This window comes from Salmo salar, chromosome ssa06 (genome assembly GCF_905237065.1).
Source record: "Salmo salar chromosome ssa06, Ssal_v3.1, whole genome shotgun sequence".
Classification (NCBI taxonomy): domain Eukaryota; kingdom Metazoa; phylum Chordata; class Actinopteri; order Salmoniformes; family Salmonidae; genus Salmo; species Salmo salar.
Genome location: NC_059447.1, coordinates 36,638,382 through 36,656,273, shown reverse-complemented (window position 1 = coordinate 36,656,273; position 17,892 = coordinate 36,638,382). Strand labels below are relative to the sequence as shown.

The 17,892-nt window shown below is 42.0% G+C and overlaps 1 protein-coding gene across 1 annotated transcript; it reads right to left on the bottom strand.

The window, feature by feature from the left end:
* Nucleotides 1–7,828: 7,828 nt before the first annotated feature.
* On the bottom strand, nt 7,829–17,846 carry LOC106607192 (proteasome activator complex subunit 3). The gene is made up of 11 exons (XM_014203891.2): nt 17,550–17,846; nt 16,957–16,989; nt 16,684–16,746; nt 13,720–13,824; nt 10,392–10,446; nt 10,029–10,144; nt 9,823–9,891; nt 9,593–9,660; nt 9,430–9,484; nt 9,263–9,349; nt 7,829–9,136 (listed from the first exon to the last, which is right to left on the bottom strand). The coding sequence occupies exons 1-11, from the start codon at nt 17,592–17,594 to the stop codon at nt 9,056–9,058; spliced, it is 777 nt and encodes a 258-aa protein (XP_014059366.1). The 5' UTR covers nt 17,595–17,846; the 3' UTR covers nt 7,829–9,055.
* Between the last annotated feature and the right edge of the window lie 46 nt (nt 17,847–17,892).

Genomic DNA, 17,892 nt, shown 5'->3' with positions numbered 1-17,892 from the left:
TTAGTTGCAACATCAATTTTTGGATATAGGCTATACATGAATGATATAGCCTATACCCATTGATTCTTGAAGAATAGGCTAAGTTATAAATGCCTCATGAGCTAGTTCAACTGTCGTAGACCTACCCCATCAGAACCCAAAATATAAGCTTGTTTTACACCAAATGTAAACGAACAATGTATACCCTCAAAACATGGCTAGCAGAGACAACTTTGTATTAGCAACTGATAATTATGTGCTTATATGGTATTAATGTTAAGGGACATCACCCTGGGCAGTGTGAACCATAGTAGGGGATAACAACGGCAAACAACATCTTGACAACTGAGTGTGTTACTTGCAAATGACTGTAAGTGTATACTCCAGGTTGCAATCCTTATTAAACAAACTAACCTCTGATCAAAGAAGTTTCCTGTGGTCTCTTGTATGAACATAGGGTAGAAATCCCTTACAACTGTTTGCATCTGAGTGATTGAAGCAGGGAGGACAGGGCATGGCTGGGGTCCCTGATGATCATCTTGGCCTTCCTGCGACACCTGGTGTTGTAGGTGTCCTGTAGGGCAGGTGGTGTGCACCCAATGGTGAATTTGACTGCACGTATCACCCTCTGAAGCGCCTTACGGTCCGTGGCGGGGGAGTTGCCGTAAGTGATGCAGCCTGACCATGCAGTCAGAGTGCCTTCCTCCTACCTGTAAACTGTCTCGTCGTTGTTAGTAATCAGGCCTACTACTGTCGTGTTGTCAGCAAACTTGATGATGGAGTTGGAACTGTGTGAGGCCACGCAGTCGTGTGTATACAGGGAATACAGAAGGGGACTGAGGACGCACCCTTGTGGGGCCCCTGTGTTGAGAATCAGTGTTGACAAGGTAATGTTGCCTACCTTCACCACCTGGGGGTGTCCCGTCAGGAGGCCAAGGACCCAGTTGCATATGGAGGAGGTCAGACCCAGGGCTGTGAGCTTTGTAATGAGCTTATAGGGCACTATGGTATTGAAGACCGAGCTGTAGTCGATGAACAGCATCCTCACATATGCATTCCTTTTGTCCAGGTGGCTAAGGGCAGTGTGCAGTGCAATGGCGATTGAGTTGTCTGTGGATCTGTCAGGGCGGTAGGCGAATTGAAGAGAGTTGAGTGTGTCAGGGAGGGAGGTGATATGGTCTTTGACTAGCATCTTTAAGTACTTCATGATATCAGAAGTGAGTGCTACTGGTCGGTAGTCATTCAGTTCAGTTACTTTCTCTTTCTTGGGCACAGGGATGATAGTGGACATCTTGAAGGTGGGTATAGCGGCCTGACCTATATGACCTAGGGAGAGAAAATGTCAGAGAAGACAACAGCCAGCTGGTCTGCACATGCTCTGCGGGCAGGGCTAGCAATGCCGTCTGAGCCGGCAGCCGTGTGAGGGTTAACACATTTGAATGAGTTACATATGTCCTCAGTGGAGACTGGGTGTGTAGCCCATGTTGTCATCGGGGCTCTCCTTGGCAGCTTGGGGTCATTGTGCTCGAATCATGAGAAAAAGGTGTTTAGCTCGTCCGGTAGTGAGGCGTTGGTGACCGCTATATGGATGGCTTTCCTTTTTTATGCTTCAGTTAAGGAATCTATCTTTAATTTCAGGATTAACTGGTATATTTGGATACATTTTATTCCCCATATTCTATTGATCCAATACAACAACACAATTCATAATTATAAAAATATATATATGTTTTGCTTAGGGCCCCCAAAACGCTAGGCTGGATGTGTGGGTATCGATGTGGGTATGGAGACCTGTGAGCCACTGGGGCTTCTCGTGATGATTTCAGATTTTTTGTTGTGGCTCCCACCCCCATCAAAGTTGCCCGTCCCTGACCTATACATTTTCCAGCCTTTGACCTTCCTGCCATTCGACTTAGATTTACTGAGATATGTTTCTATAATTCACTCATTTATTCCTGGCCAGTGCAAGAGCTGCTTGGCCCACTCATTTTCATTCTCCTATGAGTCCTCTCTCTCCCTTGTGACAACTTTCAGATGTTGAATTCCAGGGAAACACAACAATTTGCTTCTCAGGAGGAACTCCGATAAGTTGTAGCAAATTCAATGTCTGTTTATACAAGAAAACCAAGAATTGTAGATCACTTTGAGTATACCGGCCTATCTGCAGAACTATGTGGATATTTGATTTGTTAAATACACATTCATATATCTAGCTATATTATCTATATTATAATATGCTAAGCATTCTAAGCTGCAGGAGGATCCCCTTCTACAATTTCGCGCCAATTTTCTTAATTTTAGGCTCAAAAGAAGTCGATTTAGAAATGGATATGAAAAAAGCTTCACTTGAACCTGATTGGTCAACTCCCCTAGCCCTCCTGCATCAGTAGTGGCACTTACTTTGACCACTCAGAGGTCTGTAAGAAAACTCAATCAGTCACCAAAGACATGGGATAAAAGGCAGACACTCAGTTGGTGAGGCATAAATATTGCACCATTCCTGTTAGTAGAGACCATGAAGAGCAGGGATATGAAAATAAATAGTTGAAATGTAAAAAGGCTAAAAAGCACAAACTTTGAAAAATGTGCTCCGCCAGGTGGTTTGATACACTATATATAAGTATGTGGACACATTTACATACACCTCCTCAAATTAGTGAATTTGGCTATTTCAGCCACACCCGTTGCTGACAGGTGTAGAAAATCGAGCACACAGCCATTCAATCTCCATAGACAAACATTGGCAGTAGAATGGCCTTATTGAAGAGCTCTGTGACTTTCAACGTGCCGCCATCATAGGATGCCACCTTTCCAACAAGTCAGTTTGTCAAATTTATGCCCTGCTAAAGCTGCCCCGGTCAACTGTAAGTGCCGTTATTGTGAAGTAGAAACATCTAGGAGCAACAACAGCTCAGGTGCGAAGTGTTAGGCTACACAAGTTTACAGAACAGGACTGCCGAGTGCTGAAGTGCATAGCACATAAACATTTCTGTCCTCGGTTGCAACACTCACTACTGAGTTCCAAACTGCCTCTGGAAGCAACGTCAGCACAAGAACTGTTCGTAGGGAGCTTCATGAAATTTGTTTCCATGGTCATGCAGCCACACCAAGATTATGATCACCATGCGCAATGCCAAGCATTGGCTGGAGTGGCGTAAAGCTTGCCACCATTGGACTCTGGAGCAGTGGAAACGCGTTCTCTGGAGTGATGAATCACGATTCACCATCTGGCAGTCTGATGGATGAATCCGGGTTTGACGGAGGCCAGGAGAACGCTACGTGCCGAATGTATAGTGCCGACTGTAAAGTTTGGCGGAGGAGGAATAATGGTCTGAGGCTATTTTTCATGGTTCGTGCTAGTTCCCTTAGTTCCAGTCTAGGGAAATCTAAACACGACAGCGTACAATGACATTCTAGACGATTCTGTGCTTCCAACTTTGTGGCAACAGTTTGGGAAAGGTCTTTTTCTGTTTCAGCATGACAATGCCCCTGTGCACAAAGCGAAGTCCATACAGAAATGGTTTGTTGAGATCAGTGTGGAAGAACTTGACTGGTCTGCACAGAGCCCTGACCTCAACCCCATCTCACTAATGCTCTGAATGGAAGAAAGTCCCTGCAGCAATGTTCCAACATCTAGTGGAAAGCCTTCCCAGAAGAGTGTAGGCTGTTATAGCAGCAAAGGGGGACCAACTCCATATTAATACCCATGATTTTGGAATGAGATGTTCGATGAGCAGGTGTCCACATACTTTGTCATGTAGTGTATATGACATTATTCTTTTTGACACTGAGGCGTTTATCTTGAACATAATATAGTTGGGAGCCTGTCCCAGCGTCATATTGCTGTTTAAGATCCAGCACGCTATTGAAGTACCGGCCGTTATGAAGCAACTTCATCACACGCCTTTGAAACGGATTTGTGCTCTCGTGATTGAGTTGAAATTCAAATCCTATAGGGTGAACATACAACCCCTCATAATTACGACGGAACCCTCTGTCCTTGACTTGACTCCAGGAGGCATACTCTCGTAAGAGACAAGGGGCTCAACACCAAAATTCTAATTTAGCAATTTACCAAACCCTGAAAATAACTAAATAAACAACAGATTAAAAGTGTGTACTCCCCAGTGTAAATTGGCGGGCGGTAAAGTGTAACTCGGTTTTATACCTCTCAAACGTGACATCTCGATGTTAAGTAGAGTTGGGAAGAGGTTCCACCAAATATTATTTAATCAGTGTTGTAAAGTACTTCAGTAAAAATACGTTAAAGTACTACTTAAGTAGTTTTTTTTGGTGTGTATATGACAACTTTTACTTCACTACGTTCCTAAAGAAAATCATGTAGTTTTTACTCTATACATTTCCCCTGACATCCAAACGTACTCGTTACATTGGGAATGCTAAGCAGAACAGAAAAGTGGTCCAATTCACGCACTTCTCAAGAGAACATCCCTGGCAGGCTCACTAAACACAGACGCTCCAGGGGCACACAGTTTCGAGTGTGTCCCTGGCTATCCTTTCATTTAAAAAACAAAAAAATGGTGCAGTCTGGTTTGCTTAATATAAGGAATGTGATATTATTTATGATTGTACTTTTACATTTGATACTTACGTATATTTTAGCAATTACATTTACTTTCGATACTTAATTATATTTAAAACCAAATGATTTTAGACTTTGACTCAAGTAGTATTTTACTGGGTGACTTTCACTTTTCCTTGAGTAATTTTCTATTAAGGTACAGTATCTTTACTTTTACTCAAGTATGACAATTGGGTACTTTGCCACCACTGTCTTTAATGTACCCAAGGGTGCCAATGGACCCAAGCCGGTTCTCTCACCGGCTTGGGTCCATTGTCATCCAGGTAGAGCCGCGTATCCACTTTCTTTGGCAGAGAAAGGTCGATTAAAGTAATCATCAAAAGGCATAGTTTGTGGATAGTACGAAATGTTTATGTCTGGAATTGTGCCCATGTAGTCGCGTACTTGACGATATTCCTCAGCTGATAGGTCAGCAAAAACAACGCTGCGCTCGTTGTGTTCACCCGTTATAGGGTGGAGCGGTTAAGCAAGGAATTGTTGCCCTGCTGTCACATCTCTCGTATTAAGCCATATTAGAACAATGTTGTACCATTACTAAGACAATGCCAAGGAATATCAATATCCATTTGACTAACGGATATATTCATTGATGCGACCATTTTGCAGGAGAGGTCAAAAGAAAGCGGTAAAGGAACGATTGTCAGTTTTATATATTGTGAGAGGTGCACATCTTATCTGAGATGACCAGCCCACACCAACCATTCCCTTTAAGAGTTCATTAACAACATTCACATTACAGGATTGCATTTACAGCTGTATGGGATGTATTGGAACATTGTTCAGGTCAGGATCAGATGTAGCCCCTGACAAGGCTTACCTTTAAGAACCAACTGTATCAAATATAAGAGCACAATAAATCTTAGCAGGCACTAATGCTACTTTAAACAACCACTGTTCTGTATACAGTAAAGTCATGTGCCGATGACTCACCGTCTCTCTAAACTCTCACTATATACGAACATTTCATATCACACCCGTGACCAGAGTTGGGGAGTTATTACAAAAAAACGGATTATAAAAAAGCTACGCAATCAGTTATTTTACCAGCAAAAATATTGTAAACAGATTAGATACTTAAAAAAAATAGATTATAATTTAAAATCTAATTTTATTGGTCACATACACGTGTTTAGCAGATGTTATTGTGGGTGTAGTGAAATGCTTGTGCTTCTAGCTCCGACAGTGCAGCAATATCTAACAGTTTCACAACATATACCCAAAATACAGGTAAATCTAAGTAAGGAATGGATTAAGAATATATATATATATATATATATATATATATATATATATATATATATATACATACACACATATGTCAGAGCAGCTTTGGACTAAAATAGTGTGGCATAGTATAGAGCACAGTATATACATATGAGATGGGTGATGCAATATTTACAAACAATTAAAGTGACTAAGATACATAGAATAGTATAGAGTACAGTTTACACATATGAGAGGAGTAATGCAAGATATAGAGACATTATTAAAGTGGCCAGTGATTCCTAATCTATGTCTATGGGCAGCAGCCTCTGGTGTGCTGGAGATTGCTGTTTAACAGTCAGTGGTGTAGTATAGAATACAATACAGTATATACATATGAAATAGGTGATGCAATATGTAAACAATTTAAAAGTGACTAAGATACTGTAGAATAGTGTGGAGTGCAGTTTATACACATGAGATGAGTAATGCTAGATATGGAACATTGTTGAAGTGGCCAGTGATTCCTCATCTATAGGTAGCCACCTCTGATGTGCTAGTGATAGCTGTTTAGCAGTCTGATGGCCTTGAGATAGCTGTTTTTCAGTCTCTCGGTCCCAGCTTTGATGCGCCTGTACTGACCTCACCTTCTGGATGATATTGGGGTGAACAGGCAGTGGCTCAGGTGGTTGGTGTCCTTGATGATCTTTTTGGCCTTCCTGTGACATCGGGTGCTGTAGGTGTCCAGGAGGGCGGGAAGTTTGCCCCCGGTAATGCGTTGGGCAGACCACACCACCCTCTGGAGAGCTTTGTGGTTCTGGGCAGTGCAGTTGCTGTACCAGGCGGTGATACAGCCCGACAGGATGCTCTCAGTTGTGTATCTATAAAAGGTTGTGAGGGTTTTGTGTTAAGCCAAATTTCGTTAGCCTCCTGAGGTTGAAGATGCCCTGTTGTGCCTTCTTCACCACGCTGTCTGTGGGGGTGGACAATTTCCATTTGTCAGTGACGTGTACACCGATGCTCAAGTTTAAATTTGTTAGTCAGAGACCACGATGACACACCAACTGCGTTTGATGGGTCCTTTTCGTCCTCTTCTATTGCCTCTTAATGGGAAAGTAATCCAAAAAAACTGAAATTAATAATACTACATTACTGAGTTTGGTTAATCCCAAAATTACATTACTTCTGAAGTGCAGGTTACATTTAGAAAGTAACCTACACAACCCTGCCCATGACCAACCAGCAGCCAATTCTAGATTATTTCCCATTATCTAGCCTGTTATACATTACCTCTTGGGTGCACTTCCCTATCTCTATACCACCACTACGAGTGCAAAGTGTTGTGCCCTCAAACTCTTACTCTGGACCTCAAAGCCAATGCCACAGATTTTTTTATTTTCTTCCATTGTTCCCCTCTAATCAGGGACTGATTTAGACCTGGGTGCAATTAATGATCAATTAGAACAAAAAAACAGCAGTAGTAGATTAAAGTTACCCTATAACCATGTATCCATCAACAGTTTTTATGCGAGTAAAGGCCTGCCATATGAAAATACATCACGACAAGTGTGATAGAAACAGGATATGTCCTTACAATTTTGTAAATGTTTACAATTTCTTTGTTCGACATGGTGGGATCTTTGTGCAACGAATTGTGGTGAAATTTCTTACGCAATTTGATAGAATAATCATCATGTTGAGGTAAATTTGCAGTCACACGTTGCTATGATGTGTGGTCATCCCACAGCAAGTTGGTAAAGCATGCCGTTGTCTACACTACAGGGTGCTGAAAGTGCACAGTGATAAGCTTGATGCTCCTTTCCAATAAAAATTGAGGGTCTTAATTTGTATGCTAGTGACATGATCTGTGCTTAGCTGCCAATTAACAAATACAAGTTATCTTGCTCTTATCCAGCTTATATAACCTAACCTATCCTGTGTACACCATCAACAAACTTGTCTAGAGAGCATGCGAACCAGATTGGGCAAATTTGCCATTTATCGCAACACTGCGTGACAAAACTAAATCGGTAGAGCTGAAAATGCCATAGAAACACATCAACCTTTATTCAGTACATGCAACTTCATCACGCAGCCTTTTATCCACACACAAAAAAAAAAGTGTCTGATGGAAACACCTCTGGTGGGGAAATGCACATATTTTTTAAATGCAGATTTGAGCACATTTGTATGAAAATATGTAGCAAATTAGATAGAAACCTAGCTATTAATAAGTATTTTGCCCCCTCGTCTGGAGGTTAATAATTTTCACAGCAAGGCTTGAATTCAACTACACAAACTCTTTGAGACACACCAACAGTTTCAGCACATACAATAGGTGAGAAACCATGTCATTCTCTCAAGAATTTGTATTAAGTAAAAATATTTATTCTTAAAACAAAATTACAATTAAGGGAGAGATACAGTAAAAGACACTTCTCTCATCACGTAGCATCTGGGATATGAGAACATTACAGATCTGGCTTTTAACACAATTGAAACTCCAAGATCAGAGTGGGAGTGGATGGCCATTACATATTGTGCTGGAAACAGACCATAGTCATTCACAATGTACTTGTGAGTAGTCCCTTAAGTCAAAATAAAATAACTGACAGGACTGCAAGCTACACTACAGCTAAAATGCAGACTGAGCATTCCCACACACTCACCTTGACAATCTCACATACAGCTAATTATAGTTACCATCAAGCACTTCAGAATCCTAAAAATAATTCCTTAAAAACAAACTAAAGATAAAATAGACAAAGTATACCTGTGAGACTCCAATGATGGTTTCCAGACAAGACATACACACTACAAGCACACAGACATGGACAACAAGGACACAAAAAGTTTCATCTGACCTCCTACCAACCTTGTGGAGGCCGGCCATGTTTGAGTTCAGTTCAAGCCCGCTTGATTGGTAGACATGGAGAAAAATCCATAATCAAGGTACAACCTTCTCATAAGTCCTGGAAACATGGATGTTTCAGAACATGTCTAAGGAGGTTCTTTCGAAGTCCACCTTGAGGGAATTGATGATAGTCCAGAACAAAGCCTGTTACAGTCAATGGCTGCATTCACACAGGCAACCCAATTTGGAGCTTTTTCCCACTAATTGGCATTTTGACCAATCACATCAAAGCTTATCTGATTGGTCAAAAGACTAATTAGTGAAAAGAAATAGGCAGCCCAATTCTGATATCTAAATACTGCCAATGTGGCTGTTACTAGGAGTTGGTGAGAAGAGGATAAGGAGAAGTGGAGTGTTCAGTAGAGGGCTTCATTGTTGCTGCTTCGTGGCCTCTTGATCTTCTCTATGTTTTTCAGGATCATGTCATGTAATGTCACCTGCAAGCGGATGGGGTTTGGTTATTACGGTAAACAAATACCTGCACCAGAACATGACAGGCTAACAACATAACGTTGATACAACATGGTTGAACAGAGCCAGAACGGTGTGCATGTATTGCTCACATATTGATTCCTCAGCTCTGACACAATGATCTTGAGGCTGATGTATTCCTTCTCGTCTATTTCAGTCACCGTGCGCTGGTAGTCCTCCTGCAGACAGACGGTCAACAATAAGAGACTCGGGGCAGCAGATTGGATGTGGATGTAAACAGTATGCAGTTAACACTTACCACATGAGGGTACTTTGTAATTTTTGAGACTAGCTTCGCTCTGGTGATGTAATACCTGTTGAAAACAAATGTTTGAGACAGCCAAAGGAACCGTTTTACAGATTCATAAGGGATTTTTGTGAAGTAAATAAAAACACACAACGTAGTGTATACTGTGGCATACCTGGAAATTTGGTCCAGGTAAGAGGCTGCCTCTCCTTCCACAGTCCTGAGCTCAGCAACAGTTTCCTCCTGTAAACAGAAACAAGGCCAGCATCATCTGACAGAAAGGCAAAAGAGTGCAATTACTGCCCCCTAGTGTTGGAGATTTGTTCATGTTCGGGAAAGTAGACCAGAAGCTAGACATGTTAATGTGCATGTCTCTGCACTCATATTGATGGGAAAGTATAATACCTGGATGGATACACCAAAGTTGTTACCATCCTCTATTCTGGGGATTAAGAGCTGGACCCACATTTTGACCTGAGAGTGAGAGACATACAGACGAGACAGTCATTTCTCAACAGTAGATCTCCACTAAGCAATTCAGTGGGAGAGCCCTCAAAAAGCAATCAAATAAATCCCTCAAAAGAAAAATGGCTGTGTCTTTGGGTACATACCGTGTTGCATTTCTCTATGAGGGTTCTTATTTCTGGCTTGACTCTTTCGATCAGGTCCACCAGCTGGCCGTTGCTCTTTATCATCCCCCCTGGCATGGCAAACACCTTGGGGCCATCTAGAGAGGTGGGATTGAGAGGTCAAACATCCAAGCAGCTTCTAGCTAATACAGAATACTGCAAATCAGTCAAGTGTAGTCTACCTATTCTCTTCTATCAAGAAATGTATTGAAGATTAATGGTTCTGGCATAAGTCAGCATTGACAGACATTAAGCGATATCAACAAGCATATTTTACAGTACAGCAATGCCATCAGACGTATTATGCAAGTATTAAATGGCATGACAACAGGCAGTAGGGTTTACCTTGACAGTTATCATCATCTAGTCCATCTTCCATTTTCCGTTTTCTGGAATTTTGCTATAAACATTAACCTCGCGTTAACATAGGCATTACTTCTGTTACAGGTCTCCCTTGACCAAAGGGGTTCCACATTTTTCTCCCTCGAACAGTAATGGTCAAGTGCTTTGAGCACAGTGACCTGCTAAGAGTCAATGAGCCATTCTGTTTGTGTCTCATTAACATTCCTTCACAGTGTTATGTTAAAATGAGTGAGAGACTACTGGTGTTGGCTATCCTCCACTTTGTTCAGGGTAGTCTCTTTCAGATGTGGAACATACCCTTGTGATCAGACTAATGAAGTTGTTAGGCAGTGCCAATATAAACAAATGCTAGCTAACTGCGGGTGCAGGCCTTTGTTCCAGCCAAGCAGTAACACACCTGATTCTACTTTTCATAGTCTTTTTACATTTTTATTTCACCTTTATTTAACCAGGTAGGCCAGTTGAGAACAAGTTCTCATTTACAACTGCGACCTGGCCAAGATAAAGCAAAGCAGTGCGACACAAACAGAGTTACACATGGAATAAACAAACGTACAGTCAATAACACAATATAAAAAATCTACATACAGAGTATGCAAATGAGGTAAGATTAGGGAGGCAAGGCAATAAATAGGCCGTAGTGGCGAAGTAATTACAATTTAGCAATTAAACACTGGAGTGATAGATGTGCAAGTAGAGATACTGGGGTGCAAAGGAGCAAAATAAATTACAGTATGGGGATGAGGTAGTTGGATGGGCTATTTACAGGTGCAATCTGTGAGCTGCTCTGACAGCTGATGCTTAAAGCTAGTGAGGGAGATCTGAGTCTCCAGCTACAGTGATTTTTGCAATTCGTTCCAGTCATTGGCAGCAGAGAACTGGAAGGAAAGGCAGCCAAAGGAGGAATTGGCTTTGGGGGTGACCAGTGAGATATACCTGCTGGAGCGCGTGCTACAGGTGGGTGCTGCTATGGTGACCAGTGAGCTGAGATAAAGCGGGGCTTTACCTAGCAAAGACGTATAGATGACCTGGCGCCAGAGGGTTTGGCAACGAATATGAAGCGAGGGCCAGCCAACAGGTCGCAGTGGTGGGTGGTATATGGGGCTTTGGTGACAAAACGGATGGCACTGTGATAGACTACATCTAATTTGCTGAGTGTTGGAGGCTATTTTGTAAATTACATTGCCGAAGTCAAGGATCGGTAGGACAGTCAGTTTTACGAGGGTATGTTTGGCAGCATGAGTAAAGGATGCTTTGTTGCGAAATAGGAAGCCGATTCTACATTTAATTCTGGATTGAAGATGCTTAATGTGAGTCTGGAAGGAGAGTTCAAGTCTAACCAGATACTTAGGTATTTGTCGTTGTCCACATATTCTCAGAAGTCAGAACCATCCAGAGTAGTGATGCTGGACAGGCGGGCAGCGATCGGTTGAAGAGCATGCATTTAGTTTTACTTGCGTTTAAGAGCAGTTGGAGGCCACGGAAGGAGTTGTATGGCATTGAAGCTCGTCTGGAGGTTAGTTAACACAGTGTCCAAAGAAGGGCCAGAAGTATACAGAATGGTGTCGTCTACATAGAGGTGGATCAGAAAATCACCAGCAGCAAGAGCGACATCATTGATGTATACAGAGAAAAGAGAGTCAGCCCGAGAATTTAACCCTGTGGCACCCCCATAGAGACTGCCAGAGGTCCGGACAACAGGCCCTCCGATTTGACACACTGAACTCTAAGAAGTAGTTGGTGAACCAGGCGAGGCAGTCATTTGAGAAACCAAGGCTGTTGAGTCTGCCGATAAGAATGTGGTGATTGACAGAGTCGAAGGCCTTGGCCAGGTCAATGAATACGGCTGCACAGTATTGTCTTTTATCGATGGCGGTTTTGATATCGTTTAGGACCTTGAGCGTGGCTGAGGTGCACCCATGACCAGCTCGGGAACCAGATTGCATAGCGGGGAAGATACGGTGGGATTCGAAATGGTCAGTGATCTGTTTGTTAACTTGGCTCTCGAAGACCTTAGAAAGAAAGGCAGGGTAGGATAGATATAGGTCTGTAACAGTTTGGGTCAAGAGTCTCCCCCTTTGGAAAGCTGCCACAGTCATCCCCCTCTTCAATCTTTGGGGATCTCAGACGATACGAAAGAGGTTGAACAGGCTAGTAATAGGGGTTGCAACAATTGCAGCGAAAAAAAAAAGGAAAAAAAAGGAGGGTCCAGATAGTCTAGCTCAGCTGATTTGCAACTCTTTAAGAACATCAGCTATCTGGATTTTGGTAAGGATAAATGTGGGAGGCTTGGGAAAGTTGCTGTGGGGGGTGCAGGGCTGTTGACCGGGGTAGGGGTAGCCAGGTGGAAAGCACGGCCAGCCGTAGAAAACTGCTTATTGAAATTCTCAATTATCGTGAATTTAAAAATCGGTGGTGACAGTGTTTCCTAGCCTCAGTGCAGTGGGCAGCTGCTCTTATTCTCCATGGACTCTACAGTGTCCCATAACTTTTTGGAGTTTGTGCTACAGGATGCAAATTTCTGTTTGAGAAAGCTAGCCTTTGCTTTCCTAACTGCCTGTGTATATTGGTTCCTAACATCCCTAAAAAAAAGTTTCATATCGCGGGGGCTGTTCGATGCTAATTCTGTACGCCACAGGATGTTTTTGTGCTGGTCAAGGGCAGTCAGGCCTGAAGTGAACCAAGGGCTAGATCTGTTCCCGGTTCTACATTGTTTGAACGGGGCATGCTTATTTAAGATGGTGAGGAAAGCACTTTTAAAGAATAACCAGGCGTCCTCTACTGACGGAATGAGGTCAATATCCTTCCAGGATACCCGGGCCAGGTCGATTAGAAAGGCCTGCTCGTTGAAGTGTTTTAGGGTGAGGGGTGGTCGTTTGACCGCAGATCCATTACGGACGCAGGCAATGAGGGAGTGATCGCTGAGATCCTGGTTGAAGAGAGCAGAGGTGTATTTAGAGGGCAGGTTGGTCAGGATGATATCTATGAGGGTGCCCGTGTCTTCAATCAAGATCCAATTTGCTAAATCATGTGAGTTACTTGTAACCATGGGAGCAGCAGGTAGACCGTTGGGCCAGTAACCGAAAGGTTGCTAGATCGAATCCCCGAGCTGACAAGGTAAAAATATGTCGTTCTGCCCCTGAACAAGGCAGTTAACCCACTGTTCCTAGGCCGTCATTGAAAATAAGAAGTTTTTCTTAACTGACTTGCCTAGTTAAATAAAAAAAGTAATTGACAAAATCATGTTTGGTATTGAATGTATACACTTTCATGATACTGATTTGATGCAATTGAGAATCCACGAACTTACCACATCTACTCCATCATGACTATTGTTGAGAATGATTGGGTCTGGTACTTTGATGTTTATCTCTGAGTGGATCTCTTTCAGGTCTGCGACATTCAAAATGGGCTCCTGGAAAGGATGAAGAAATCAAGTCAAAAATTATTTTAATATACTTTGTAAACAACAGGTGTAGACTAACAGTTAAATGCTTACGGGCCCTTCCCAAAAATGCAGAGAGAATTTGAAAAATAATAACGCGTGGAATAATTACACAATGAGTAACGATAACTTGGCTATACCGACTCGATGTGCTGGGGTACGAGGTAGATATGTATAGTTGAAGTCGGAAGTTAACATACACTTAGGTTGGCGTCATTAAAACTCGTTTTTCAACCACACCACAAATTTCTTGTTAACAAACTATAGATTGGCAAGTCGGTTAGGTCATCTACTTTGTGCATGACACAAGTCATTTTCCCAACAATTGTTTACAGAGATTATTTCACTGTATCACAATTCCAGTGGGTCAGAAGTTTACATACACTAAGTTGACTGTGCCTTTAAACAGCTTGGAAAATTCCAGAAAATGATGTCATGGCTTTAGAAGCTTCTGATAGGCTAATTGACATCATTTGAGTCAATTGGAGGTGTACCTGTGGATGTATTTCAAGGCCTACCTTCAAACTCAGTGCCTCTTTGCTTGACATCATGGGAAAATCAAAAGAAATCAGCCAAGACCTCAGGAAAAAAAATTGTAGACCTCCACAAGTCTGGTTCATTCTTGGGAGCAATTTCCAAACGCCTTAAGGTACCACGTTCATCTGTACAAACAATAGTACGCAAGTATAAACACCATGGGACCACGCAGCTGTCAAACTGCTCAGGAAGGAGACGCATTCTGTCTCCTAGGGATGAACGTACTTTGGTGCGAAAAGTGCAGATCAATCCCAGAACAGCAGCAAAAGGACCTTGTGAAGATGCTGGAGGAAACAGGTACAAAAGTACCTATATAGACATAACCTGAAAGACCGCTCAGCAAAGAAGAAGCAAGGAAGCAAGGAAGAAGCCATAAAGCCACTGCTCCAAAACCGCCATAAAAAAGCCAGACTACGGTTTGCAACTGCACATGGGGTCAAAGATTGTACTTTTTGGAGAAATGTCCTCTGGTCTGATGAAACAAAAATAGAACTGTTTGGCCATAATGACCATCGTTATGTTTGGAGGAAAAAGGCCGAAGAACACCATCCCAACCGCGAAGCACGGGGGGTGGAAGCATCATGTTGTGGGGGTGCTTTGCTGCAGGAGGGACTGGTGCACTTCACTAAATAGATGGCATCACGAGGAAGGGAAATTATATGGATATTGAAGCAACATCTCAAGACATGAGTCAGGAAGTTAAAGCTTGGTCGCAAATGGGTCTTCCAAATGGACAATGACCCAAAGTATACTTGTGGCAAAATGGCTTAAGGACAACAAAGTCAAGGTATTTGAGTGGCCATCACAAAGCCCTGACCTCAATCCTATAGAAAATTTGTGGGCACAACTGAAAAAGCGTGTGCGAGCAAGGAGGCCTACAAACCTGACTCAGTTACACCAGCTGTCAGGAGGAATGGGCCAAAATTCACCCAACTTATTGTGGGAAGCTTGTGGAAGGCTACCCGAAACATTTGACCCAAGTTAAACAATTTAAAGGCAACGCTACCAAATACTAATTGAGTGTATGTAAACTCCTGACCCACTGGGAATGTGATGAAAGAAATAAAAGCTGAAATAAATCATTCTCTACTATTATTCTGACATTTCACATTCTTAAAATAAAGTGGTGACCCTAACTGACCGAAAACAGGGATTTTTTCTAGGATTAAATGTTAGGAATTGTGAAAAATTGAGTTTAAATGTATTTGGCTAAGGTGTATGTAAACTTCCGACTTCAACTGTACATATACATAGGGGTAAAGTGACTAGGCAACAGGATAGATAATAAACAGTAGCAGCAGTGTATGTGATGAGTCAAAAGAGAGTGCAAAAGGTTCAATGCATATAGTTCAGGTAGCTATTTGGTTAACTATTTAACAATCTTATGACTTGGTGGTAGAATCTGTTCAGGGTCCTGTTGGTTCCAGACTTGGTGCATCGGTACCGCTTGCCGTACGGTAGCTGAGAGAACAGTCTATGACTTGGGTGGCTGGAGTACTTGACCATTTTTAGGGCCTTCCTCTGACACCGCCTGGTATCGAGGCCCTGGAAGGTAGTGCGTACGACCCAGTGCTCGCTGTCGGATGCCAAGCCGTTGCCTCACCAAGCAGTGAGGCAGCCAGCCAAGATGCTCTCAATAGTGCAGCTGTAGAACTTTGAGTATCCGAGGGCCCATGCCAAATATTTTCAGCCTCCTAAATGGGGAATAGGCGTTGTCGTGCCTTCCTCACGACTGTGTTGGTGTGTGGACTAGAGCTGGGTGATATGGAGAACAATCCATAGCGGAATAAAGTGCCTGAATTGACGCAATGACGTTGTTATAACATTAATGTGCACTATAGTTTTTATTATGTACTACTGGTTTGATGGTTGTAGCCATCAACTGTCCCATGAAGAATCACCCATATTAGCAAATGTATTTAACTTCAAATTTCACTAGTATAGTATTGGTATTAATCATTTTTGGTTTATCGTCCCAGCTCTAGTGTGGACCATGTTAATTAGTGATATGGACACAGGAACTTCAGGCTCTCAACCCACTCCACTACAGCCACGTCGATGGAGGCGTGCTCGGCCCTCCTTTCATGAAGTCCATGATCAGCTCCTTTGCCTTGCTGATGAGGGAGAGGTTGTTGTCCTGGCAGTGCAAGGGTGGTGCCAGGACAATGCATCACAGCTGACAACACATCATGTCAGCTGTGACAGTACTTAAGGGGCTCTGGATTAACCTATGTTCTATTTTGACAAAGAAATGTACAACAATAGAATCCCTGTTATTAGAATATGAATTACCTTCAGAAAGCTGTCAAGTTCCAGCAACTTTTTGGGGAAAAAGTCTGCGACCAGGTTTTCAGCCTAGTAAAGAACAACGTTTATTTATTTTTTTAAATCAATTATCACGTGTGCACCAGCATATATATATATATATATATATATATATATATAAAAATGCCTCCACTACATGACGACTCCAAACAGTTATTTGTGGTTGGTAAAATTTGTGAAATAGACTAGGACCATCAAAAGTCTAAAATAATAACATGTTGACATAATATTGATACTCACCTCACCCGTGATCCGCTCTCTGAAGGCGTCAACCTATGAGACAATAATAATAATAACCCTTTTCGAACACATCTTATGACATGTGAAAGTAAAACCATGTTGAATGACAGTCCAATAACACCACGTGCCATTTGATGGAAGCAGCTGTCCTTACCGCCATAGTTTTTTTCCCGTCGTGTATTTATCTGTACCTAGCAGGCAACCCATCTAGTTAAATTTGTACATATGCTAATGTTATCGCTCTCCTAAAGAACTGTTAGTGTTACAACAGATTAAATAGTAAATATTTAGTTAGTAACGTTACTAGCTAACGTTGCTGTTTCTGCAGAAAAAGACAGCCCTCGTGCTTAAATGTGTGATGCCGGGTACTGTAGACAAACAAACAAATCGGTACTGTCCAGTCTCAAAAGGATAGATAAACACCACTTGACTGAGCTCAGATTTTCTAATTGAACATTCATAGATGATGTTGTGCTAATAACGTAACTAGCTACTATAAGCAATGAGCAAAATGTAGCTAACCTCCCTAGCTAGGCCTTGTAAGCATTGTCAATTATTCAACTTCTGCGTCAAAGAAATTGTCAAAACATTACCTTTGTTTTGAGGTCATTGTCTACCTTAATTCCTTTTGAAGACATAATTTGAAATAAATCAAATTAACTGATATAAACAAAAAACGGTTTGAAGTGGCTCGTTGTTGCTTTGCCGCACACTGCTTCGAAATCAAAGTATGACGTAGACAAGATGCGACTCGTAAAACAACCACGTGAACCAAAAAAAACGTATCACTAGCTATGTTTCTGGTGGATTATTTTAAAATATAAGATTATATACGGATACAAAAAGTTACGTCCATGTATTACATTAACTGTAATACAGTGTTTATTTTTGCGCAGCATTGATTCAAATATGCGTTTCTGTCACGTGATCATATGG